We start from the raw sequence: 25,225 nt of genomic DNA, 5'->3' as shown, positions 1-25,225 counted from the left end.
TATATGTTTATCTTATTTCCTCAATTGGGAAATGAACTAGCTCCTGGGAAGGCAAAGGCAATGCTGTATGTCTGCTCCTCTGTCTCCTTCCCTCTCCCACCACCTACTCTGCCTGCAGCTCTGGGCAGTGTTGTGAGAGACACAGTGACTTGCATGCCCACATTAACTAGAAAGTAGGGTCTAGAATATGAATGATTTGTGTTTTTAGAATAAGGAAAATAAAATAAAGCTCCTGGCAGAAATGGCCTTATTTGGATTAAAATAAATCTTTGACATGAAATTAAGTAGCCCAGGAATAGGTATTATCCAAGCATTGCATTTTTGTTTTGTTTTGTTTTGTTTTGAGTCAGAGTCTCACTCTGTCACCCAGGCTGGAGTGCAGTGGTGCAATCTCGGCTCCCTGCAACCTCCACCTCCTGGGTTCAAGCGACTCTCCTGCCTCAGCCTCCCGAGGAGCTGGGACTACAGGTGCATGCTACCACATCCGGCTAATTTTTTGTATTTTTAGTAGAGACAGGGTTTCACCATGTTGGTCAGGCTGGTCTTGAACTCCTGACCTCAGGTGATCCACTCGACTTGGCCTCCCAGAGTGCTGGGATTACAGGCATGAGCCACCACACCCGGACCAAGCATTGCATTGCAGTTGAGTCAGAGAATCACAGATTGCAAAGGACCTTTGGTACTTGGAGCTGAGTCATCTTACTAGGCTATAAAACATATGATGATGTCTCTACCACCTGGTGATTTAAGGTGTTTCAGAATACATAACTCAAACACTGCTCTTAAATAATGCTTGTCCTTTGGCCTGAATAACATTAAAGTGAGAGTGGTTCTGGATCAAAATTCAGTCTACTTACTCAGCTCTTCCATGTTGACTCCTTTGGGGACCATCTGCAACAGAATGGCAGCGGTCTCCTTGATGAGCGGGAAGGCAGATGACAAAATGATGATGACCATGAGGACAGTCAGGCTGGGGTCAATGTAACACTGCCAGTTACACGGGTCCTCACTCTTCAGGGGAAGCACATAGAATATGATGGCCGTGATGACCACAACCACGGACCCCAGGGCATCTCCCATCACATGCAAAAGTACACCTGCCAGGAAGAAAGAAAGACTACTGCAGCACAGATGCAAATCTGGAAGCCACGTGACACTCATTGGCTTGGATTTCCAGGTATACGAATATCTGTTACCATTTGGAGGTTTTTGGTTTTTGTTTTGGTTAGAGCAGTAGGATGAATCAAAATAATGGCAACTACTTCTTAGGAAACAAAGCCCCAGGTCACCATCTCAGGACTCAGAGTACCTTGGAAGAGCAATAGCCTAGGAAGATTCTGACCTGCAGGAAGATTGCCTGTGCATCTCACTGGGCCACATCGCTACCGCTCACCACCCATCAAAGGGCACCAAGCTGGAAAACAGAGTCTGTGCAAACAATTTCTTTTTCTTTTAGACAAGTATCTGTGCTTTACATTGTTTTAAACATGTTTAAGGGGAGAGGGAACAAGTTGTATTAAGAGAGTCTTTAAAACAAATTGTCTTTTTTCTACCTTGATCTGCTTTCCCCTTTCCCTGTAAGCATTTACCTACTTTGTTTTTAGTCTGTGGTCATTTAAATGGCATTTGGTTTAAGAGGTGCTCAAGAAGGGACTCCAGCAACATTTCCATTGCATAAACAGCCATTTATCACAATAAAATAAAATTAAAATTCTACAGATAATACTAAAAATACTAAAATTGTGGGTGCCTTTAATTAAGGGAATTGTTTCTAAAGATACTGATTATGATATAGAACATATTCATTCCTCAGCAAAGATTTGAGTGCCCAATTGTTAGCCAAAGACTAAATTGGGATTTAGTAAGTAAATTAGGTAAAAATTTGGTCAGAAAAATTATAAAATATAAACACAAAGTTTTGGGTTTTGGTTTTGGGGGGTTTTGTTTGTTTTTACAGAAAGCAACATCAGAATCTTGCAATTCAAAGTATAGTTTGCAAACCAGTAGCATCAGCATCACCTATGAGCTTGTTAGAAATACCGCATCTCAGGCCCCACCTCAGATCTGTAGAATCTGAACCTGCATTTTAAAAAGATGCCCAGATGAGGCCAGGTGCAGTGACTCACTCCTGTAATCCCGGCACTTTTATAGGCCAAGGCGGGTAGATCATTTGAAGTCAGGAGTTCAAGACAGCCTGGCCAATATGGTGAAACCCTATCTCTACTAAAAATACAAAAAATCAGCTGGGTATTGTTAGGGCACCTGTAATCTCAGCTACTCAGGAGGCTGAGGCAGGAGAATCACTTGAACCCAGGAGGCAGAGGTTGCAGTGAGCCAAGATAGTGCCATTGTACTCCAGCCTGGGCAACAAGAGTGAAACTCTGTCTCAAAAAAAAAAAAAAAAAAAAAAAATGCCCAGGTGATTGGAATGCACATACTAGTTTCCAAAGCACTGCTCTAGAAGAAAGCATATATGTTAAGAAAGGTCGGCTTTGTCTCTCCATGTATTCCACAGACTTATGCAGTAGAATTAATAATAATCCAAATTACTAACAACTTACTCATGGCTAAGACTAAACAGTCTCACTTGGAAGGTGCTTTAATTGAGCTCATTCCTCCTCTTGGCAACACCTCCACAATTCTAAATAACATCATAGGTAAAATGGCATTCTGTGAACACTAAATGTAATTTGAGGCAATTGCCTCAAACTTTCCCCAAAAACTACAGGAATAAAAAGAATTCCCATATGTCCTTTTGACTGAGTGTTTACTTATGATAATAAGATCTTGATTCAGTATATACATTAACATTCCCATTTTCTAATGTTGTGCTCCTTTCTCACAACACCCCACCCCCAAAGGAGATTTTAACTGCCCAGTCCCTGTCCTGAACCACCGAAGGGAAACTCAAAAATACTTTATTCCTCTACAAGAAGCTACAAATCGAAGCTTTAACTTGCTTCAGGACAGTACAAAATGCTACCATAAAAATATGAAAGCCTAATATTTCCTATACACATGTGATATCATGTTTACTGCGTGAGACAGTTTTTTATTCTCTGATTGTCTCATACATGTTAGATCCATTTCCTCCGTAAGTAACATGAGGATCAGGGTCATACTCCAAATTGCCTTTGTTTATATAATAGCAATGTAGGCATTCAATAAAACAGTAGCTTCTGGTTGATTATCATAACTCCTATGACATACAGTAACTCTTGCCTTTAATAATCATAACTATTATTATTGTTATGCTAACTAACACATATGCTCCAGGCATTGTTTTAAGCGTGTGATACTTACCCATTACGTCCTTTTAAGGACTGTAAAATGGTTACCCTTGTGAAAATAAGTAATGCAAAATCTAAGCTGTTGGAACTCAAAAGTATTTTGAGCCTTCAAGGAATGTGAATTACAGGGCCTGAGCTACGTGACAGGCAGCTGTAAGCTGCTGTATGTCTGAATCCAGTCTTTTTCCTTACCTGCATTGCTCTGTAAAATGTTGTAAATGGCGAAGGGCCCCAGGGAAGACCCCCTTCTCTCTTACTGTTGATTTTCATCCTCCCTCTTACCTTTTTCATACAAGACACCATGGCTATCACAGTCCCTTAATATGGAATGTTAAATACACTCTTTTAAGTTGGAAAGGAAATGAAAACAAGCTATAAAGAAAACAAGCCACTTGGAAAAGAAAACAAATTGTAGCTAATTTTTTTAACTCCTAAACCAGGCTTGTATACAAAATGTTGTAACCCTGCTCAATTTCTTTGTCTTATATATAAGCAAGAATTTGGCTTTTAGCTTTGGAACCCTATCCCCGTTTCTCTGGAGTGATGAGTCCCGGAATGGCCATTGCCAGCTTTTCACTTGAATAAACTCTTGAAAATTGGAATCTGACCCCTTTGATTATTTCTGGCTGGTACTCTCTTCATTTTACAAATGAGGAAACTGAGGCACAGAATACCTAAGTAACTTGTCCAAAATCACACAACTAAAAAGTGTTAACTGGAGATGTCAATCTGGGTAGTCTGACCAGAGATCTGCTGTGCATCCTATCTCATGAAGTTCTACAGTTCAATTTCAGCTTTTCCTTCTGAGAAATCCCACTGTTACTCCCTAAGAATTACATCAAATAGTAACTTTCAAACTTGTTTTTCCCATAATCTACAGTAAGAATTATGTTTTGCATCCTAGCACAGAGATACCAGTTGAAACAAATAATTCATGGGAAAGCAAAATTCATCCTTATATGTGATTTCTTACTATTATCTATTCTAGTTCATTCCATTATAATTAATTTTCTACTAAACTAATTCTAGGGCCCAAATTGTCACGGCCTTCAGTTTGAAAAACTGTTTAAAGCAGCATCCCACTCAATTCCTGACATTTAATAATGCAATGTGTCTTCTAACTGCCCATGAAAAGATGAAGAAGGCCTGGTCATGACCATTAACTACAGTGCACTAGCAAAATTCTGTGGGGTGTCTGTGAGTGTGTGTGAGTGTGTGTGTGTGTGTGTAAGAGAGAGAGAGACAGAGACTGAGAGACAGAGAGACTGAGAGAGAGGGAGACAGAGAGAGAGAGACAGAGAGAGAGAAAAAATGGGGTCTCCCTCTGTCACCCAGGCTGGAGTACAGTGGCACAATCATAGCTCACTCCAACTTCGAACTCCTGGGCTCGAATGATCCTCCCATCTCAGCCTCCCAAGTATCTAGGACTACAGGTGTGTGCCACTGCACCGGTTAATTTTTTTACTTTTTAAAAGAATTTTTTTATCTTTTTTTTTTTTTTTTTTTTTTTTTTTTTGGTAGAGACAGGGATTTGCTGTGTTACCCGGGCTGGTCTCAAACTCCTGGCCTCAAGTAATCCTCTCGCCCCAGCCTCTCAAAATGGAAAATTCTGAGATAAATACATGGATAACCTCCTCAGGGAGGAAAAGAATCTCCTGTGATGAGAAATCTCAGGAAAGTCTTGATGAGAGGTAGGTAATTTAGGTAGGCCTCTGGAGAGGAGGCAGACTTCAGCAGGCAACCACAGGAGAAGGCATTTCAGACAGAAACACCTCGCGGGAGACTCGTGGGAAACTGCAGATGGAGGACGTGCTCGTGGGGCAACACCGGAGGCTGACGCACTAAATTTGGACTCACAGACCCTGACGCTGTTGCTATGAGCCATGGACTTGAGTCAACCTCTTTGAGGAGCAAGATTCTCATCTGTGAAATGAGGTAGTAATAATATCTGCCTCACCTCCCTCAGAGGCTAGTTCTGTAGATCATGTAAACAAATGTCTGCAGACCCTCTGAGAATGACCAAGAGGTGAAGATAATGATAACGGGCACCATTTGTTGAGTGGGTCCTCTGTGCTGTTCTAACCACCCATGTGATCCGCACAACACAGTGATGTTGGTCGTATTATCTCCATCATATAGATGAGGGGGCTGAACATTAAAGAGATTAAGTTCCTTGCCCAAGGTCACCTAGCTAGGAAAAGGGAGAGGCAGAACGCAAACCAAATCTGCCTGATCACAGGGTCTAAGCGCTCCTCACCTCACTACAGATGTACATTAAATGTTGATGGGTATGCAGGGAGACAGTGAAGAGCTGATGGGGGAGGTGAGGCCATGAAGGGGTGAAGGGAAGGGCAGAAACGTCTAGAAAGGAGTATTGGCATGGACAGCAAGCTCTTGAATGTCAGCAGTGTTTAGACCGTATCCTGCATGCAGTAAAGGCTTTGAGCAGACTCCGATGTGATCACATCTATGATTCAGAAAGATAAATCTGGCAGCATTATCTGAGACACAAAGAACACCACTTAGTAGACAACTCAATCACCCGATTAGTCACAATGCTCTCAAGGTAGCTTTGCAAAGACAGCAAACCTCTGTACTTGGCCCTCACTTGCTGCCTTTAGATTAAAACGAAACCCCCAAAAAACTGGCATATAACATAAATTGGCAATTTGACACAAGTTGAAATCTGATGTGTCCTAGCACTTAGGAAAGCCATCAGTGCTGTTGAATTTGTTGAATGACTGGAAATAGTGCATCTGCACTGGACAAATGGTAATGAAAAAATGAGATCTTTCTTATTGGAAAAAAGTAAGAATCACAAAGAAACATCTCATCAAAGGGGATTTCTTTTCAAGATGGCTATTCATCTATTTATGTTTATACCAAACTTTAAAAAACTAATTGTCTTTCTGACATATTGTTACAACATTTTTAATATATCATGTCTGATCCTATTAAATAAAATTGACCACTACAAAGCACATTGATGAGAATTTTAAGAGGATTGTGTTTTTACTATACTTTACACTAGAAGACAGAGTGTGTTCCTTAGAACTCATTTTTTTGCCGGGCACGGTGGCTCACGCCTATAATCCTAGCACTTTGGGAGGCCGAGGCAGGCAGATTACCTGAGGTTGGGAGTTCAAGACCAGCCTGGCCAACATGGCAAAACCCTGTTTCTACTAAAAATGCAAAAAAAAAAAAAAAAAAAAAAAAAAAAATTAGCCAGGTGCAGTGGCGTGTGTCTGTAATCCTAGCTACTCTGTAGGCTGAGGCAGGAGAATCGCTTGAACCTGGGAGATAGTTTGCGTTGAGTCGAGATCACGACACTGCACTCCAGCCTGGGCTACAGAGTGAGACTTTGTCCCAAAAAAACAAAAGAACTCATTTTTGTTTATTCCCACTGGAATAAGAGAAACGGTAAAGAAAATGAAGAAATTGTTTTTATTCACAGAGATCCCCGTAGGCTGTTTCCTCTGCAGATCTGGAGACTGGGACACAGTCCTGCTTTCTAAAGCAGTTGCTTAAATATTAGAAATATAACCATTCAGTGGACTGTGTACTAGAGAAGCAAGCCCTCCCTGTCTGGAGTCTAGAGGCAATGTGTGATCATGGAAAGGGCCAGATATGTGATGTAAGAGCCCAGGATTCCAGCCTTGTCTCTGCTTGAGCTGTGGAGACTTGGGGAAGTCATCAAACTCTCTGCACCCTGCTGCCTCATCTGTGAAGTGAAAAGTCCATTTTCCCTAAGGTCCTTCCAGTTCTACCATTCTGTGATCCTTCCCTGAACTGTGGCTCCAAGATAAGAACACAGCACCAAAGGGGAGGCCAGCTTCACACTTAGCCGGGAATACGGAAAGGCTCCTATTAGCCACAGCACAGGTACTTGTCAAAAGCAGCAGGAATGATCTCAGCTAACACGGAAGCACTGTGGGTTGAGCCCAGCAGTTCCACCCACTAATTAAACGATCATTGTATCCACTCAGTAAGATTGTTGTGACTACCAGTTTACTCATTCATGAATGGTACCAGGGACAAAGTATGTACTCAATAAAAATGTTAGCTAGTTTTCCTGCTATAAGCCTAAACACTTTATATGTTTCATTTATTTCAAAGCAATCCCATAAGGTGTGGGTACTGTTATTATCCTCATTTTAAAGATGAGGGGATTGGAGGCTTAGAGAGGTTCAATAACTTGCCCAAAGTCACATGGTTCTTAAGTGGCATGGTTCTTAAGTGGCCATGATTCACACTCAGGCAGTTTGAAGCCAAATCCCAATCTTTCAACCACTGCACTGTTCACCTCTATCAGCAGTTACAGGTGCACTGGTGTCAGTACCTGTAAACCAGGGCCCAGCCAGGAATAGCAAGGCATTCTGCTACTGACATTTTTCTACCAAGAAACTTCAATAGCTTAGGACTAAAATTTGGCAAGTTCATATGAGTTTCCCAAACAAGATCACTATATCTTCGAGGGCCTACTCTTCTTCTTTGCTTCAATCCACCTACCTATTCTGTTTCTCAACTTTGTAACGTAAGAATGAGGATAGTTGGCCGGGTGCAGTGGCTCACGCCTGTAATCCAGGGAAGCTGAGGTGGGCAGATTTCCTGAGGTCAGGAGTTCGAGACCAGCCTGGCCAACATGGTGAAACCCCGTTTCTGCTAAAAATACAAAAATCAACCAGGCGTGGTGGTGCACACCTGTAATCCCAGCTACTTGGGAGGCTGAGACACAAGGATCACTTGAACCTGGTAGGTGGAGGTTGCAGTGAGTAGAGATGGCGTCACTGCACTCTAGCCTGGGAGACAGAGCAGGACTCCGTCTCAAAGAAGGAAAAAAATGAGGATACTTAACAGAACAGGCTTTGAAAAGTTAAAGTCTCTGATGGTGAACTCCACCTTAAAAATTCTGTGTGTGTGTGTGTATATATACAGAATCTAGCTCAGTCTCCCAGGCTGGAGTGCAGTGGTGCAATCTCGGCTCACTGCAACCTCCGCCTCCAGAGTTCAAGCAGTTCTCCTGCCTCAGCCTCCTGAGTAGCTAGGATTACAGGCGCCCACCACCATGCCTGGCTAGTTTTTGTATTTTTACCAGAGATGGGGTTTCCCCATGTTGGCCAGGCTGGTCTCGAGCTCCTGACCTCAGGTGATCTGCCCATTCAGCCTCCCAAAGTGCTGGGATTATAGGCGTAAGCCACCACCCCAATGTATATATATTTTAAACTAGACCTTAAAAAAGAAAGAGGATGATGATTCTTTTTTTCATTACGGACTATCTTTTAAAACTAAGCTCTTTCAGAGAGCAGATTCCCCTGTTGCCTTTAAATTTGTTTGATTAATTTAGAAATTTTTAGGAGCTCATCTGATATTGTTGTTATCTTCTGGATTTTCCCTATAGGTTCACTCTGAGAATTACTTTGTAAAACAGATGCGAGACACTCAAAGTGAACGTATCTCCAGAATTATTAATTTTTCATTATATTATTTCCATCAAAGCGCCACTCACAGGCTTTCCCCAAACCACAGGAGAGTAGAGGGTTGCTTAATCCTTGTTGGAATTCTCAAAGTCAAGACTGGGGATTAACCCCTTCTGGAATCACTCTAAAGCAAAGTCTGTGCTCAAGAAGTTGGAAAGAAGAGATGTTGGATACAATGGTGTCCAGAGAGAAACACATCTCAGAAACCCCTGGGCTGACCCTTAGTCCAGTGCTTCTGACCTTGACCACATGGTGAGAAGAATGCTATCAGGTGCTTGCCCTGGGCCTCACCAGAACACTTCCTTTGGTCCTGGGAGTGGAGGTTTTAGTGAGCCCACAGTCCCTTCACAAAAGCAGATTTCTGGCAGAAACAACTGATGCAATAGGGTCACTCAGCAATGCCAGATAGGGCACAACCTTGGATAGCAGCTCACCTACTATTTTCCTACCTTTATCAAAATCAGTTCAATAGGTTGCATGATTTGTTAGCAATATCCACGGACCAATAAAACCAAGTAAAATAGTTACATAACATTGATATGTGCAGCTCTGGAGCAGGCAGTATTAGCATGGATCTAAGTGGAGCTAAGATAAATCATTAGCAACCAGTTTCTCCCTCAGGATCAATGCAGTGATTATGAAAGACAGTCAGGTCATAGTCTATGCATGTAACTGGCCTACTTTCAAACACACCTTTGCTTTATTAAAAGTCAAACAGAAATGAACAGCACAGTCCATATGTGTCATAGAAAGGGATTTCAAATAGGCCCAAAGTCAATCCTACCTCTGATATTCAGAGCTTCAGACTTCTTCTCTTTTTTCATCACCTCTTCTGGCTCATTCTGGGTGTTGAAGGAATCACCTGCATTCAAAGAAGAAACCTTGTGTTGTGTATAAGTTCTACAAACAAACAAACAAACAAAAAAAACCAATGGACTCAAAATAAAGTTTTGTTATTTTAAATTCCTACTAGCTTAAGGGAGATTCTTCTTCTGCACACCCACAGCTCAGAACAGTACATTTTGGCCTTGAAATAGCCTTGTGATCCACCTTTGGACTTCATTCACACATCCTTTCAAGTTAAAACAAAAAGAGGGTGAATGGGAGCCCACATGCAGCCCCCAAACCCATGACACCCAAGAAGACAAGTGGATGGGCAAAGAGGGAGGGAGAACAACAAAATTCAGAAAGCAAGTAATGAGAGGGAGGAGGGGTTGGAAAGTGCTGCCTGTTGCCCAATAATAATGACTGATTTCCCAGAAAATTGATACTCATATAGAGAGAACAGGGTAAGGGAAAAGAGGCTAGGGCTACCCGAGGATCCAGGAGAAAGAAGAAAGGATGGGGAATACGTTAAATTGGCAGAAGAGAAGTAACGCGGGACTGTAAAGGGAATGGATTTATTTTAAAAAACAGAGAGAGAGAAATAAAGAAAGAGGGAAAGAGAGAGAGAGAAAGAAAGAAAGAAAAAGAAAAGAAAGAAAGAAAGAGAGAGAGAAAGAAAGAAAAGAAAGAAAGAAAGAAAGAAAGAAAGAAAGAAAGAAAGAAAGAAAGAAAGAAAGAAAGAAAGAAAGAAAGAAAGAAAGAGAAAGAAAGAAAGAAAGAAAAAACATGCAGAAGAAAAAGAGGGCGTGGGGTGAGAAGAAAGAGACTGGTGGGAGGGGGAAGGGCGGACCAAGCGGTCCAAAGGATGCAACCGAAAGGCACCTGCTACGTTTGAGAACACGGTCGCCCCCTTCTCCCGCTTCCTTTCCACCGAGGTCCCCCGGAGGGTTACGGCCGAGTCCGAGCCTGGGGCTGTCGGGGCCGCAGCGCGCCGCGGGTCCTCTGCGCCCTGAGGCCCCCCGAAAGCGCTGGGGGCGCAGTCCTCCGCCAGCTGCTGCCGCTGTTGCAGGCGGCGACGGCGGCCCCGGCGGCAGCACGCGAACCAGGCAGCGCAGTCCTGGAAGATGAGCAGCCCCACCACGTTGACCAACAGCCCCAGGACGCCAACGATGAGCACCAGCTCGGGGTCATCGATGCGCTCGGGCCGGGCCAGGCGCAGCACGGCCTCCACGAAGATGGTGAAGCAGAGCGCGGTGAGGAAGACGGCGTTGCTCAGCGCGCCCACCACCTCGGCGCGGGCGTAGCCGTAAGTGGCGCTGAAACCCCCGGTGGGGCGCCGGGCGATGTAGCCGGCGCTCAGGCCCACGCACAGCGAGATCAGGTCGGAGAGCATGTTGAAGGAGTCGGAGAGCAGCGCAATGGAGTTGCCCAGGTAGCCGGAGACCAGCTCCGCCACGAAGAAGGCGACGGTGAGCACCAGCATGAAGATCAGCCGGCAAGTCTTGCCCGAGTAGCGGCCCATCTCGCCACCAGCCGCGGGCGCCCGGCGCCGCCCAGGGGAACGCAGCCAGCCCCGCGCGTAGCCACAGGTGGGGGGCGCGGCGCGGATACGTGAGGTCCGGTACCCGCCTCCCAGGTTGTCTCGCCGATACTGCCCGGCCGCTTTTTATAACGCGAGGCCGAGCGCCGCCAGTCCCCGCACGTCCAGAGTCTAAAGGAGTGGCAGCGGCTGTATCTGAACAGCCGGTGCGCCGCCTCCCGCGTCCCTTTTCCCCTCCCTCGCGGCCTGGGCCTGACTTGGCAGGTGGCCACGACCCGATGCCTCTCTTTCTGGGACAGGACAGTGCAGAGAGGGGCGCTGCGGAGGAGAGGGGGCGTGCCTGGATGTCAATCTTCACAGACTCCCTCCCCCATGCAGAGATGGGATTCACCAGACAACCCGCTTCTCCTGGCCCTCAGGGTCGCCAGTGTCCTGCTGACTCAGTGATAAGGGCCTTGGCTGCTGTGGGGTGTGTTGGCTGCTGTGGGGTGTGTTCGCTTCGGTGGACGGGGACACCTTCGAATACGTGCCCAGAGGCACCTTGCAGCGCAGATTCCATATTAATCAGGTGCAAGGTCTCAGAGCACAGGCTTGGGGCAACCCTGCCCTTGAGGGTGCTTCCTGCTTTTCATTTGGTGAAATGTGAGCTCATCCCTCACTCAGCCGTCCACCCTCATTCCACTAACCCCGGGATAAAGCTATTTAATCCTCTCTTGTCCCTCCCAGCCGTCATAAACAGTGCAGGATCGTTCCTATTACCGACTCATGGCACAGGATCGTCCCCGCTCCCCTTCAGGATCTTCGCTGTCAAGGCCTCCTTTCCTGGGTGGCAGGGAATCGCAGGCAGCCCTCAGGAGAGCAGAGCCCACTTCTGTAAGCATGCACTCCTGCACAGCACTCGAAGGCTGGTCTACTCTGTGGTAGACACAAGTCCCTTGGCCGCCAAAGAAACCAGGGCTGACCTCCTCTGTGTACTTGTCTCATTCTCCATTGAAGAGAATATTCTACTCACCCCCAGGTGTCCCTGACAGCATGACCTGTTACACAGTACAATCGACTGACCTACATGAAGGTTTATTCCAAATAAAGACTCATTTATTTATTTATTTATTTTATTTTTTGAGACAGAGTTTCCCCCTTGTTGCCTAGGCTGGAGTGCAATGGCACGACCTCGGCTCACTGCAACTTCTGCCTCTCGGGTTCAAGTGATTCTCCTGCCTCAGCCTCCAGAATAACTGGGATTACAGGCACCCACCACCAGGCCAGGCAGATTTTTTTGTATTTCTAGTAGAGACAGGGTTTCACCATGTTAGCCAGGCTGGTCTCGAACTCCTGAACTCGAGTGATCTGCCCACCTCAGCCTCTCGAAGTGCGGGATTACAGGCATGAGCCACTGCGCCTGACCAAGACTCTTCTATTGACAACAGGCTCTGTTCCAAATAAAAGTTATCCAGAAGGTAACTGTCTCCAGGACTCAGGAAGAGGCTAAGAGACCCTTGAAGAAGGGTGTCTGCTGCTGGTCTCTTCCAGCAGTGGAGGTTTGGGAGTCCTGGCTCCTAGGTTTCTTTGTTGGTTTCTTTTGTTATCTCATTATCTCATCCCACAGAGGATTTGAAGGTGCAGTCTGGTCATCTCTATTCTCCTTCCCCGTCCCCAACCCCTGAACTTTAACCATTTCTGAAAAATACACATGTAGTTTTGGCTTTGGAAATGAATAAAAATGTCTTAAAAAAAAAAAAAAAAAAAAAAAAAGACAAAACACCAGAGGCCAGGCGTGGTGGCTTACACCTATAATCTCAACACTTTGGAAGACCAAGGTGGGAGGATCACTTGAACCCAGGAGCTCGAGATCAGCCTGGGCAACATAGGGAAACCCCATCTCTACAAAAAATAAAAAATAAAAAATAAATTAGCCAGGCGTGTGTGCCTATGGTCCCAGCTATTCAGGAGGCTAAAGTGGGAGGAAGCCCAAGAAGTTGAGGCTGCAGTGAGCCGTGATGGTGCCACTGCACTCCAGCCCGTGTGGCATAGCAAGGCCCTGTCTCAACTCCACCTCCCCCCAACCACAGAACCCATGAGCAGAACATCCTAACCTCTAGCCCTGTTCATTGTCCTTAGCCTTGTAAAACATAACCTTGCCTTTCGGTATCTCTGAGGTCCATAACAGCCATGCTAAAGCATCCTTGATCCAAGGATAAGCCTCCAAACTCAGAGGGCTTATTAAATATTTGCACCTCCAGGAAAATATCCTTATACTGAAAACTAGAGAAAATTGATCATTGGAAGTATTTTCTAAAAATCAATATAAAAATAATTAATAATGTAGAAGTAAGAAGATACAGACTACAGTATTTTTCACTAGTGTAAAATGGGAATAATAATAGTACAGGGAAGATTAAATGGGTTCATATGTGTAAAATGCTTAAAATAGTGCCTGGTACACAGTAAGCACTCCATAAATGTTCTATTATTGTTATCAATAGTATTAATACTACAGCACATGTGTGATGGAATTACTATTGAACAACAGATGACACACTCTAATAAACAAAAGAGATTTATCAGAGTACTGTACCCATTATAGTTTCTGGCTTAGACTGTCTTCAAACTGTAAAACTCTGAAACATTTAATATGACAGCAAGCAAAACAGTCAAAATAAGTGAGGGAAGCCTTGTGGAACTAAAGTTGACAAACGAAAGCATTCCTTGCTAATTGCATTTCTTTGTCATTCACCACTGAAAGAAAACCTGAAATCAGCAGAAATGTATCACTGGAGCAGATTGCCCAATTATTTTCCTAACCAAAGGCAGATAAGAATTGTGTCACTGCCCCAGGAGTGCAGTGGATGGAACCAGAAAGCCTGTGGCTGAGGAAGCTGCAGGAGCTGAAAGTGGCAGAGGCAGCCTGCCTGGGGGCCCCATTCCTGACTTTAAGAAAGGGTAAGTTTCCAGATGGTGTCAATAAAAGGCACTGTAGAAAAATGTTTGTACTAAAACTAAACACACACACACACACACACACACACACAGTACATAATCTAAGGTAATTGATAAAAATATAGGCTGCATTTTATTTTTATTTTTTTAAAGGCAGAGTCTCACTCTGTCACCCAGGCTGAAATGCAGTGGCCCAATCTCAGCTCACCACAACCTCTGCTCCCTGGATTCAAGTGATTCTCCTGCCTCAGCCTCCTGTGTAACTGGGACTACAGGTGTGTGCCACCACACTCAGCTAATTTTTGTACTTTTGGTAGAGATAGGGTTTTACCACGTTGGCCAGGCTGGTCTCGAACTCCTGTCCTCAAATGATCTGCCCGCCTTGACCTTCTAAAGTGCTGGGATTATAGGTGTGAGCCACCACACCTGGCTGGCATTTCATACTTAACAGCAAAATGTGAGGTTTAAATAGCTTTTGTTTATTGATCTCTTACTCTGCCCAGCCCTGTGATGAGGGTTTTTTTTTTTTTTTTTTTTTTTTTTTTTGAGGCGGAGTCTCGCTCTGTGCCCCAGGCTAGAGTGCAGTGGCGCAATCTCGGCTCACTGCAAGCTCCGCCTCCCGGGTTCACGCCATTCTCCTACCTCAGCCTCCCGAGTAGCTGGGACTACAGACGCCCGCCACTGCGCCCAGCTAATTTTTTTCTATTTTTTAGTAGAGACGGGGTTTCACCATGGTCTCGATCTCCTGACCTTGTGATCCGCCCGCCTCGGCCTCCCAAAGTGCTGGGATTACAGGCGTGAGCCACCGCGCCCGGCGTGATGAGGGTTTTATAAGCATCATCTCATTTCATCCTCATCACAGCCCCATAAAATAAGTACTATTTTATAGGAAAGAACCTGAGATTTTAAGTAACTTACCCAAGATCACACAAGCTGTAAATGATTGATAGACTTGAGATCTGAACTAGGCATCAAACTCTAGAGCTTACACCCTTTCTTCCAGATTATACTAACTCAATTTTTTTTTTTTTTTTTTTTTTTTGAGACAGTCTCGCTCTTGTCACCCAGGCTGGAGTGCAATAGCATGATCTCAGCTCACTGCAACCTCCGCCTCCCGAGTTCAAGCAATTATCCGGCCTCAGCCTCCTAAGTAGCTGGGATTATAGGCGCCTGCCACCACGCCCAGCTAATTTTTGTATTTTTAGTAGAGATGAGGTGTCACTATGTTGGTCAGTTTGGTCTCCAACTCCTAACCTCAAGTGATCTGCCCACCTCGGCCTCCCAAAGTGCTAGGATTACAGGCATGAGCCACTGCTCCTGGCCTTTAATGCTTCTTTTGTTCTAAACAAATGAAATGGTTTTTAAAAGTTATCTTGGTATTGGTGCAAAATTTGATATGCTACAATTCATAAATTCAGAGATGATGACACTAAAAATAATTTTTGTACTGGTATTTGAACAGAAATTAACAATTAGTTATTTTTTCAGAAACTGAAAAAACATCTGTTTTTATTTTCAGTTCTACTTGACAAGAGATGACATTGCCTTTGAAGAAGAGAATGGACATCTTTCCAAAGCACCAAATTCTTACTGTGGATGAAGTCAGCTCCTCATTGGTCAATTTATATAATGTGTACGTCTGTAACACTTTGTACAAAGGTAATTTTTGTACCCCAAAAGTATGCATATTGACCCTCCAAGTTTTTTAGAATCCATTAAACTTAAGAGATTCTTGACTTGAGTAACCATTCTTTTTTTTTTTTTTTTTTAATGATAGAGGCATGAGATGTGCAAAAGATTAAAAATGAGTTCGTGAGGCCAGTGAGGTGGCTCATGCCTGTAATCCCAGCACTTTGGGAGGCTGAGGCAGGCAGATCACCTTAGGTCAGGAGTCTGAGACTAGCCTGACCAACATGGAGAAACCCCATCTCTACTAAAAATACAAAATTAACCGGGCGTGGTGGTGCATGCCTGTAATCCCAGCTACTCGGGAAGCTGAGGCAGGAGAAGTGCTTGAACCTGGGAGGCAGAGGTTGCGGTGAACCAAAATCGTGCCATTGCACTCCAGCCTGGGCAACAAGAGCAAAATTCCGTCTAAAAAAAAAAGAAATTGAGGTAGTGGTCAATACTAATTTGAATGGGCTATATTTATAAGGGAGTTGTGACTTGCAGCCCACCTAGAAGGCAGCAGCTCTAATATGAATATAAAGCTGTGCCTATCAGCCTGCAGTGTCCTCACCCAAATGCCACCTCCATGGTTTCTTCAAAATGCCACTTGTTCTTGCAACGAAAGAGTATGTCTCCTAGTAGCCCTGGCCCAGGGAATGTTAGGAGCACGAGGATAGCATCACATGATACCACCTACTTATTGAGAAAATACCAGACTCTAAATAATTTTAATTTTGCAGTCACTTTGAGAAAACTTAAAAGGCAGAGTAGCGCTGCAGTTAATAATTTGAGCTTTGGAGTCAGACAGATTTGGAACTAAATCTGAGCTGTGCTTCTTACTTGCTACTGCTCTTGTGACCTGGGGGGGCACGTTCCTTACTAAACCTTCTCTTTCCTTACCTGTGAAATAGGGATAATAATAGTATCTACCTCATGGGGTTGTCATGAGACTTAAGTGGGAAAAGGTATATAAATTGCTTAGGATAGTGCCAGGTTCATAAGAAAGGCTCAGTGAATGTTAACAAAAAATAACCATCACCTGGAGTTTTAAATCCAAGTTTAGAGAGAGAGCAGAATATTTTCCTTCACCAAAGGATTCGCTAAGGATTACTTTTAGAGAAAATATACTTTTAAGGATTTGTTTACAGCTCCATCTTGGGAGCAGTGAAATTTATGGAGACATAAGATAAAACATGTTTAAGTTTCTGCAATTAGAAGAGAAGTATAGGCCAGGTGCAGTGACTCACTCCTGTAATCCCAGCACTTTGGGGGCCCGAGGCAGGCGGATCACCTGAGGTCAGGAGTTCAAGGCCAGGCTGGCCAACATGGTGAAATGCCATCTCTACTAAAAATGCCAAAAAAAGGCCTGGCACGGTAGCTTACGCCTGTAATCCCAGCACTTTGGGAGGCCGAGGTGGGCGGATCATAAGGTCAGGAGATTGAGACCATTCTGACTAACATGGTGGAACCCCATCTCTACTAAAAATACAAAAAATTAACCAGGCGTGGTGGCGGACGCCTGTAGTCCCAGCTACTCAGGAGGCTGAGGCAGGAGAATTACATGAACCCAGGAGGCGGAGGTGGCAGTGAGCTGAGATCGCGCCACTGCACTCTAGCCTGGGCAACAAAGCAAGACTCCATCTCAAAAAATATATATATCAAAAAAATTAGCCGGGCATGGTGGCGGGCACCTGTAATCCCAGCTACTCAGGAGACTGAGGCAGGAAAATCGCTTGAATTCAGGAGGTTGCGGTGAGCTGAGATCATGCCATTGCACTCCAGCCTAGGTGACAAAAGTGAGACTCCATCTCAAAAAAAAAAGAAGGAAAGTATAGTTTGAAAGACAATAGTTCCACATATACAAAATATAGGAACTGAAGTTACCATCTGTTGAACACATGGATGTAAAAAGATGACATCAATTTTTATATAACACCAGGATGATGCCTTTTTTTTCTCAAAGTATTTCAGAATGGATTAAATTTAAGAGATTCTTGACTTGAGGTGAACGCTATTATTTTTCCATGAGATATGGAATGATAAAAGCTGGGTAATGGTTAACACCGCTTTGAATGGGCTGCTGATAAAGGAGAAATACTTCCTTGGGCTATTAGAGTCATTTGAGAGCAAAGAGGCCAACTATGGTATCTGGGGTCAGCTTGTCATTTTTGACACTATACCACTGCTCTATGTGTTTCTTACCATCTCCAGGTCACAAGGACAACCCCTGCGACTCACTCATAGAGAAATCCTGCGCTTGGGGTTTGTCAACGGGATGAGGGTAAGTGAAAACACAAAAATGAAAGGGGTTATGGCTATTAGGAGGAACAGGGGAAAGGGTTAAAGGCAGAACTGGTGGTTTAAGAAACACTTCTCATTCAAAGTTCATCATCATTTACTGATATCATTTGGGGTCTGATTCCTCCTGATGGGTGAATAGTGAGAGGGAAAAATCAGCTTTTAGACTATTTCCAATTCAAATGGAAGCAAAAAGAACTACAAGTTGCAAGAAATAGAGAAAAACTCCCCCCTTGATGTTGATTCTAGACCTAATTGTTTCAACTGTAACTTAAATCATGTTATTTTATAAGTTACAAAAAGGTTTCCTATGTGTTATTTGATGCCATCAGAAACAATCCAACACAGATGGCAACCTTCTTCATGCTAGATTTTGCCTTAAATTTTAGACTATATAAACATGAAAAAAGGCATCTGCCCAAGAAATTCTGGAAATAATTTTGTGTGGAGGGGAAAGAGGGTCAAAACCAAATGTATTAATAAATGTCCTTAACTTTATTTGCCAAATGCACTGGTTAAATATGTAGGGGGAGAACATAGGCTTTGAAGCCATGCAGATTTAAAATCTAATCTTGCTTCTATCAGCTCTTCGCAAGTGAGCAAGTCACTCAACTTCTGAGCCTCTATGTTTTCATTTCTAAGCTAGATATAGAGGTATCACTCTCTCAAACAGTAGTTACGAGAATCAAATGAAAAAGCTTATGTGAAGGGCCTTGCATGGTTCCTTTAGTGGATAATCAACAAACATTGGCTCCTTCCATTGATTTCTGGCTGTCAGCATACCCAAAACTATCGTTGACTTCCAGTTGTGGAATCTCCTTCATAGTTATCTAGAGTATCCTCCTTTTTATAAAGTCATGTATGTCCCCTTAATCTAAATAATCTACTTAGCCAATTATCTTAAAACAAATTAGCTATTGACTAATAAAATATTATATGAATATAAAATATTGATTAATAATATGTTACAAATATAAAAATATTTAAAATAAAATTTTTGTAAATCTAAACCCAAACCCCCTTCTTATCATTGACATCCTTCTTTTTCCATCATGACCTGCTTGCTAGTCATGTGGCAGAACAGTAGAGAGAATCAGGGTATCTGGACTGGGAGACACTATTCCTGTCACAAAATGAGAGGCTGTTTTGAATATCGAAATGAGGTCTGGAAGAGAACTAAGATTCTTGACCTCTGGACATGAAGTTATTGTACAACTTGGACCAGTTACAGAATTTCTGAGCCTTAGTTTCCTAATCTGTAAAATGCAAAGAAGAGCCTCATACTACTTAGTGTATCTAGTTGGTTTGAATATCAAATAAGATAATGAAGGTTCAAATATATAGAAAAATAAAAGGCATTATTGCTGTAATTATGAAGCCATGGACCCACAACCAACATGAGTTCTAGAAAGCAAGCACTATATTTGTGGCCACCAGTATTTAAATGGGTCAGCTAAAGTTTCAGATTGCCTGGACCCCTTCCTGCTTTCTTGTGGTAAGATATCCTGTCACCTTTGGCCCCTTGGATACAGAGGTAGGCATGTAAGCCAGTGACAGTCCCTCATCCCCTGGTCACAATGCTTGGTTCAAGAGATGGGCACTTGACCCAAGATGGGCCAGAGTTCTTCTTTCGGAATTTTTCAAATGAACCTGGGAGACAGGCTTCATTTCCTGTCTGGTCATTAAACATGAGGATGTGACTTGGAGCCCCTGGTAATCGTGTCTCCCCCTGCTTCTTTCCAATACCCTTCAAACTGCAATAGGAGAGGAAGCAGAAAGAGTTGAGAGGCAGTGACAGAGAATCTTTGCTTTCCTTCTTCAATTACCCTCCTAATTTGACTTTTGAACGCTGCACTCTCCTGGTTTTCCTTTTATTTCAGTGACAGTTTCCAAAACACTTACATTCTATCATGTACCTGAAATTCTGAAAGTGACTTAGCCACAGTTCTATATTTAAATTGATTTGATGCTCACCAACAGTCTTTTCATACCATGGCTTTCCGATTTATGAGCTCATCTTGATTCACATTTTGGTTGACTGGATTTCATCTAGTCTTTTTTTTAAAAAAGAAGAGCTCTTGTGTTATCTACATATATATATTTGTTAATGTCATTATGTTGCCATTCATAAATGAGCAAAACTTACATTATATGGGTACGAAATTCATAGGTTCGTGTTTTATTTTATTTCTGAGAACTGTATAGACATCTCATCGTTGTATCTTGACATTGCATGTTGCTGTGGAAAAATCTGAATATAGCTTGATATTTGTTCTCAGGCTTTTTCTGCCTAGATTCCTGTGGGTTTCTTTCCTTATCTTTAATATTTAGCAACTTCTCCAGAATGTGGGTATGGATTATTCCATGTCAGTTTTCCCTTTTGATATGCAAAGTTTTATCTTCGTTTAGTTCAGAAAAAAAATCTTATATCTTCGAATTTCTTTCCTGGGGCACTTGTCTGCTTTCTACATCAGGAAATACCTAGTGTGTATATGCCGCATGTCTGCTCTTTGTTTTCCATATCTATTATATTTCTTCTAGTTGCTTTAAATTCCTTGATGAGGCCAGGCACAGTGCCTCATGCCTGTAATCCCAACGCTTTGGGAGGCCGAGGTGGGCGGATCACTTGAAGTGAGGAGTTCAAGACCAGCCTGGCCAACATGGCAAAACCCCATCTCTACCAAAAATACAAAAATTAGTCAGGCATATTGCTGTGTGCCTTTAATCCCAGCTACTCAGGAGTCTGAGGCACAAGAATCGCTTGAACCCGGAGGAGGAGGTTGCAGCGAACTGAGCTCACGACACTGCACTCCAGCCTGGGCGATAGAGCAAGACTTAGTCTCAAAAAACTAAAATAATTCCTTAATCAGTTTCTCCACCCTGTCTTCTATATTACTGATGGTTTTCAATGGTGCTTATTTTATGCCTCACTGCTTCCTATATGTGTTTCATTTCTGTCATGTTTGTTATCTTTTCCCTGGCCACCGGAATTCTGACAGTTCATGTTCATTGTTTTATCTGAAAATTTCTTCTGTCACCTGGGGTAATTATTATTCTTCAATGTATTTTTTCTTCTGCCTTTTTTGCTGGTTCCTTTTTTAACTTCTTCTTTGTAGTATCTCTGTGTAGTTACCATGTTGGATCTTTGCTGATTATCATGCATCTTTGAGTGGGGCACTTATATCCAAATCTGCTAACAGTGGGGGAAGGGGTTGAGGGAGGAACCCAAATATGCTTCTTCCCATCAGGATAAGTCACTCTGGCAGATGGTCTACATAGTTCACAATGGAGTTGCCCAGCACAGTTTTTGATTTATGTTCGGGGAACACTCCATTCTCCCAAGCTTCACATTTCCATGAGGGCACCTCCAAAGGACCATCACTCTAGACCTCTTTCTACCACTCCCCTGACTTTTTCCAGAGGCAGGATCGCTTCTCTGTCCGGTAAGCTTGGGAGAAAGAGTGGAGCATGCTCAACTATCCTCTTCTGGGACTTCTCTTTCAAATTTGCCTTCCCCAGAGACCTGCAATCCTGCTACATGAGAGAAGCTAACTGGGGCAGTTTTTGCCCTGTGGAGGGAGGCCTGGGACTGGGCGAGGAAGTTTAATTCTGGGGTGGACTATTACGAAGCTCTTTGCCACTACACATCTAAGCCATATCCTTCAATATCAGTAATCAGGTTAATATTTTATGTCCAACTGTCATCCATATCTTATGTATCAATTGCTTCCAAACCTAGGAGAGTAAGAAATGGGTACTATTTATGTGTCCCTGAAGCCCTAACATATTGGTTAGTTGGCAGGAACCTTGAGAAAGATAAAGATGAGTATCTAGAGGCCAAAGTAACCCATGGAGATTGAGCCTGTGGTAAGCAGCTGTCAGGTTTTAATGCTTCAGTAAGAGTGAGTCAGGCACTCAGGCAGTATTTCAACCTTGGCAGGTCGCAGCAGCTTATTGCCTACACAAGAATGCTACTGTCATAGCACTGTGCTGTTTTAACAGACCTTAATGAGCATGAGTTTTTAAGACCGATTTTTATTACATGCTTCAGTATTACTGTGCAAAGACAATGAGAGTAATTTGCTCTCAGAAACAACAAGCAGACTAAGCTAGAGGATTGGAGAGCTTTCTTGGGGCTAGAAAGAAACAAAAAAGAAAAATGCCCACATATCTAAATACTCTTAAAAGAGGCATGAATTGGATGAAACTGGGGACTAGGAAACAAATAAATCTTTCAGAAGCAGGAAGGCAATATTTCAGATAGTTGCCTGGGATTTGGAATGCACCTCTACCATCAGTAGGAAACAGATCCAGGTAGCTATTAAAAGCTACCCTCTCAAAGCTGTGAATGCCATCCAAAATAAATGCAATTGGGGAATACAACAGTTATTTCATGCCTGTCCTATTATTATCTGTTGTGTGTGTGAGGGCAGGTCATTTGTTTCTTTTTTTCTTTTTTTTTTTTTTTTTTGGAGACCGAGTCTCACTCTGTTGCCTAGGCTGGAATGCAGTGGCATGATCTTGGTTGGCTACAACCTCCACCCCCCGGGTTCAAGTGATTCTCCTGCCTTAGCCTCCCAAGTAGCTGGGATTACAGGCACCTGCCAACATGCCCAGCTAATTTTTGTATTTTTAGTAGAGAGGGGGTTTTACCATCTTGGCCAGGCTGATCTTGAACTCCTGACTTCATGATCCACCCACCTCAGCCAGCCAAAGTGCTGGGATTACAGGCACGAGCCACCATGCCTGGTCCGTTCGTTTCTTTACTTCACAGATCTTCAAATCAAGAGGGAGATAACTCAAGGAGCTGTACCTGAGGAATTGTCCCTGAAGAGCCTCTTTATCCATGGACCCATTTAAGGTGACAAGATCCTAGACTTGGAGCTCATGCCACATGGACTGAGATTTTAGGGATCTTGGGGAGGAGTAAGAGTCTTTTGTATGTGGAAGTGATGAGAATTATAGCCAATGCGCAAACCGGGCAGATTGTATTTTCTAAAGATGGCCGTAATCATATCTCTACTCCACGTTGTCCTAGTCCACATGTTCTTCTAAAGGATGACCTTGATACGCCTTCCATTCAAAGGCCGACTCTACGGGCTTGACACTCCTTCTATCTTGTCACTTGCTTGCAATCCATAAACTCTAAGGTTGAATCAGAAAATGCAATGGAGCTTCTACCTTGTTTGATGGAGCACTCATGCTTGAAACCCTGAGCCACCACACCCAATGTCCTTGCACCCTAGTGCGAGGAAGCCAAGACACAAGGAGCAGTCACATGTAGGTGGTCCAGCCAGCAGTCCTATACATTGAGACCTTCCAGCCTGGATGCCAGACCTATAAGTGAATGAGCCTTCAAATGACTGCAGCCTCAAGCCATCAAGTCACCCCTAGCCTTCGAGTCTTCCCAGTTGAGGCCTCAGACATCGTGGAAGCACACAGCCTGTTCCCACTGTGTGCTTTCCAAATTCTAGCCCACTGAACCCCTGGATTCATAAAACAATTGTTATTTTATGCCAGTACATTTGGGGTGGTTTGCTATATAGTAACTGGAAGAGAGAACCACCGTGTGAAAGATTGGGAAGCCGTATGAAGGGTCTATAAAGTTTGGAACTATTAGAGAGGAGAAGACAATAGATACTGGCATAGAATATTTAAGGTATTATTAGATGAGCTTCAAAGCAAAACAGTTATTGTGGGGCTGGGTTGTCCCATGTCCTGAGTGAACAGATTAAAAAACAGACAGAGGTAGGAGTCTCCTGATAGGCACAGGAAGGCTGAGACATACTGAATGGGATTTAGGCAGGACAATAATAGTTTGAGTCCAGGTCTGGGTCGATTTTTGGTTTAATTGGAAAATGCCTTTCAAGTGAGACTATCTAACTGAGAGAGGTGAGGGTTGATCAGATTTGTTTGGACAACAGTTGCCTTTGGCAGGCTCATAAAACACTGACTTCATTTCTCTCACTGAGATTAGAAAAAAAAATCTGTTTGAATAATAAATATCTGACCCAGAAAACCATGACAAAGTAAAAGGAAGAAAGTCCAATGAAAACGCTAGCCTACATGAGATAGAGAAGGAAAGAGACCAGCTTATGAACTTGAATAAACCATTAACAACCTAACTGAGCCTTCCTGAGAGAAGAACACAGAAGGAAATAAAACACGAGAAGCACGTTCCAAACTTCAGAATGAGAGATTCAGTTGAATGATATGCTTGCAACCTTCAAAAGCTGTGGAAAGATAATGTTTGGAAGAGCATAAAGCAGAAACAACAAGACAAACTTGAAGCCTTCAAAACAACTTCAGCTCAGGAGTTTGCTAAGGCTGAACTTCAGATGGAAACAAATGTGAGCATGAGAGAGCAGCAGGATTAGGAGGCAGGATTCACGGGTCTAAGCAGTCCTAGAGCTACAGGCAGTCGCAGCAGTGAGTGTAGATGGTGCCCAAGTGTAGACAGAGCCCAAAGCAGGGGCTCCAAGTGGAAATGGAATTAAGGACCTTTCTTCCCTTCCTTCCTTCCTCCTTCCCTTCCTTTCTGACTTCCTCCCTTCTTCCCTTCCTTCTCTCCCTGCTTGTCTCCCTTCCTTCCTTCCTTCCTTCCTTCCTTCCTTCCTTCCTTCCTTCCTTCCTTCCTTCCTTCCTTCCTTCCTTCCTTCCTTCCTTCCTTCCTTCCTTCCTTCTCTCCCTCCCTCCTTTCCTTCCTTTCTTCCTCTCTCTCTCTCTCTCTCTCTCTCTCCCCCACCTCCACCTCATCTCTTTCACATGCTGATTGGAAATGTACCACAAATAAAATCTACAGCCCAGGATGTCACTGCAGCACATGTCTAAATTCTATAAGCAGGAAAGAATGTTTTCATTGTCACTTACTGAGAAAGGATACCATGTGTTTACCAGACAGGAAAACTTGGTGCCATAATCGACCTCCTGTTGTGAAAGCTCTGCCAGTGGAACTTAGTACCCAGGTCTTGGCCCTGGCCAGGTCTGGCACATACTGGCTGATATCTTGGAGAGGCAAAAACCAAGAAGACTTCTTTCCTTTCTGAGTCTCTGCTGTGGCCATGAAAAGCAATAAAGATGGCCTGGTCAATAGTAAGTGCTAAATTCTGGGAATCTAAATTTCCCTATAAGTGTCCTAGCTCTGGGATAAGGTTTCAGACTTCTTGAAATCTTCAGAAAGTGTGGCAGAA

At 43.5% G+C, this 25,225-nt stretch overlaps 1 protein-coding gene across 2 annotated transcripts in view; it reads right to left on the bottom strand.

Moving 5' to 3' along the window:
• SLC30A10 (solute carrier family 30 member 10) overlaps positions 1–25,225 on the bottom strand; it is a 46,150-nt gene that overhangs the window by 6,549 nt on the left and 14,376 nt on the right. The window contains exons 1-3 of one of the 2 annotated variants that reach the window (XM_007988408.3): positions 10,475–11,214; positions 9,552–9,629; positions 858–1,097 (exon numbers count right to left, since the gene is read on the bottom strand). In XM_007988408.3, the coding sequence (XP_007986599.1) occupies positions 858–1,097; positions 9,552–9,629; positions 10,475–11,114 (958 nt within the window). In that variant the 5' untranslated portion in view covers positions 11,115–11,214. Of the gene's footprint in view, positions 1–857; positions 1,098–9,551; positions 9,630–10,474; positions 11,215–25,225 lie in introns of those variants that run through there. The other variant, XM_037985555.2, reaches the window with a different exon arrangement.

Source organism: Chlorocebus sabaeus, chromosome 25 (genome assembly GCF_047675955.1).
Source record: "Chlorocebus sabaeus isolate Y175 chromosome 25, mChlSab1.0.hap1, whole genome shotgun sequence".
Taxonomy (NCBI): Eukaryota; Metazoa; Chordata; class Mammalia; order Primates; family Cercopithecidae; genus Chlorocebus; species Chlorocebus sabaeus.
Note: the sequence above shows the minus strand (reverse complement) of the source record. Positions and strands in the feature narration are given on the sequence as shown.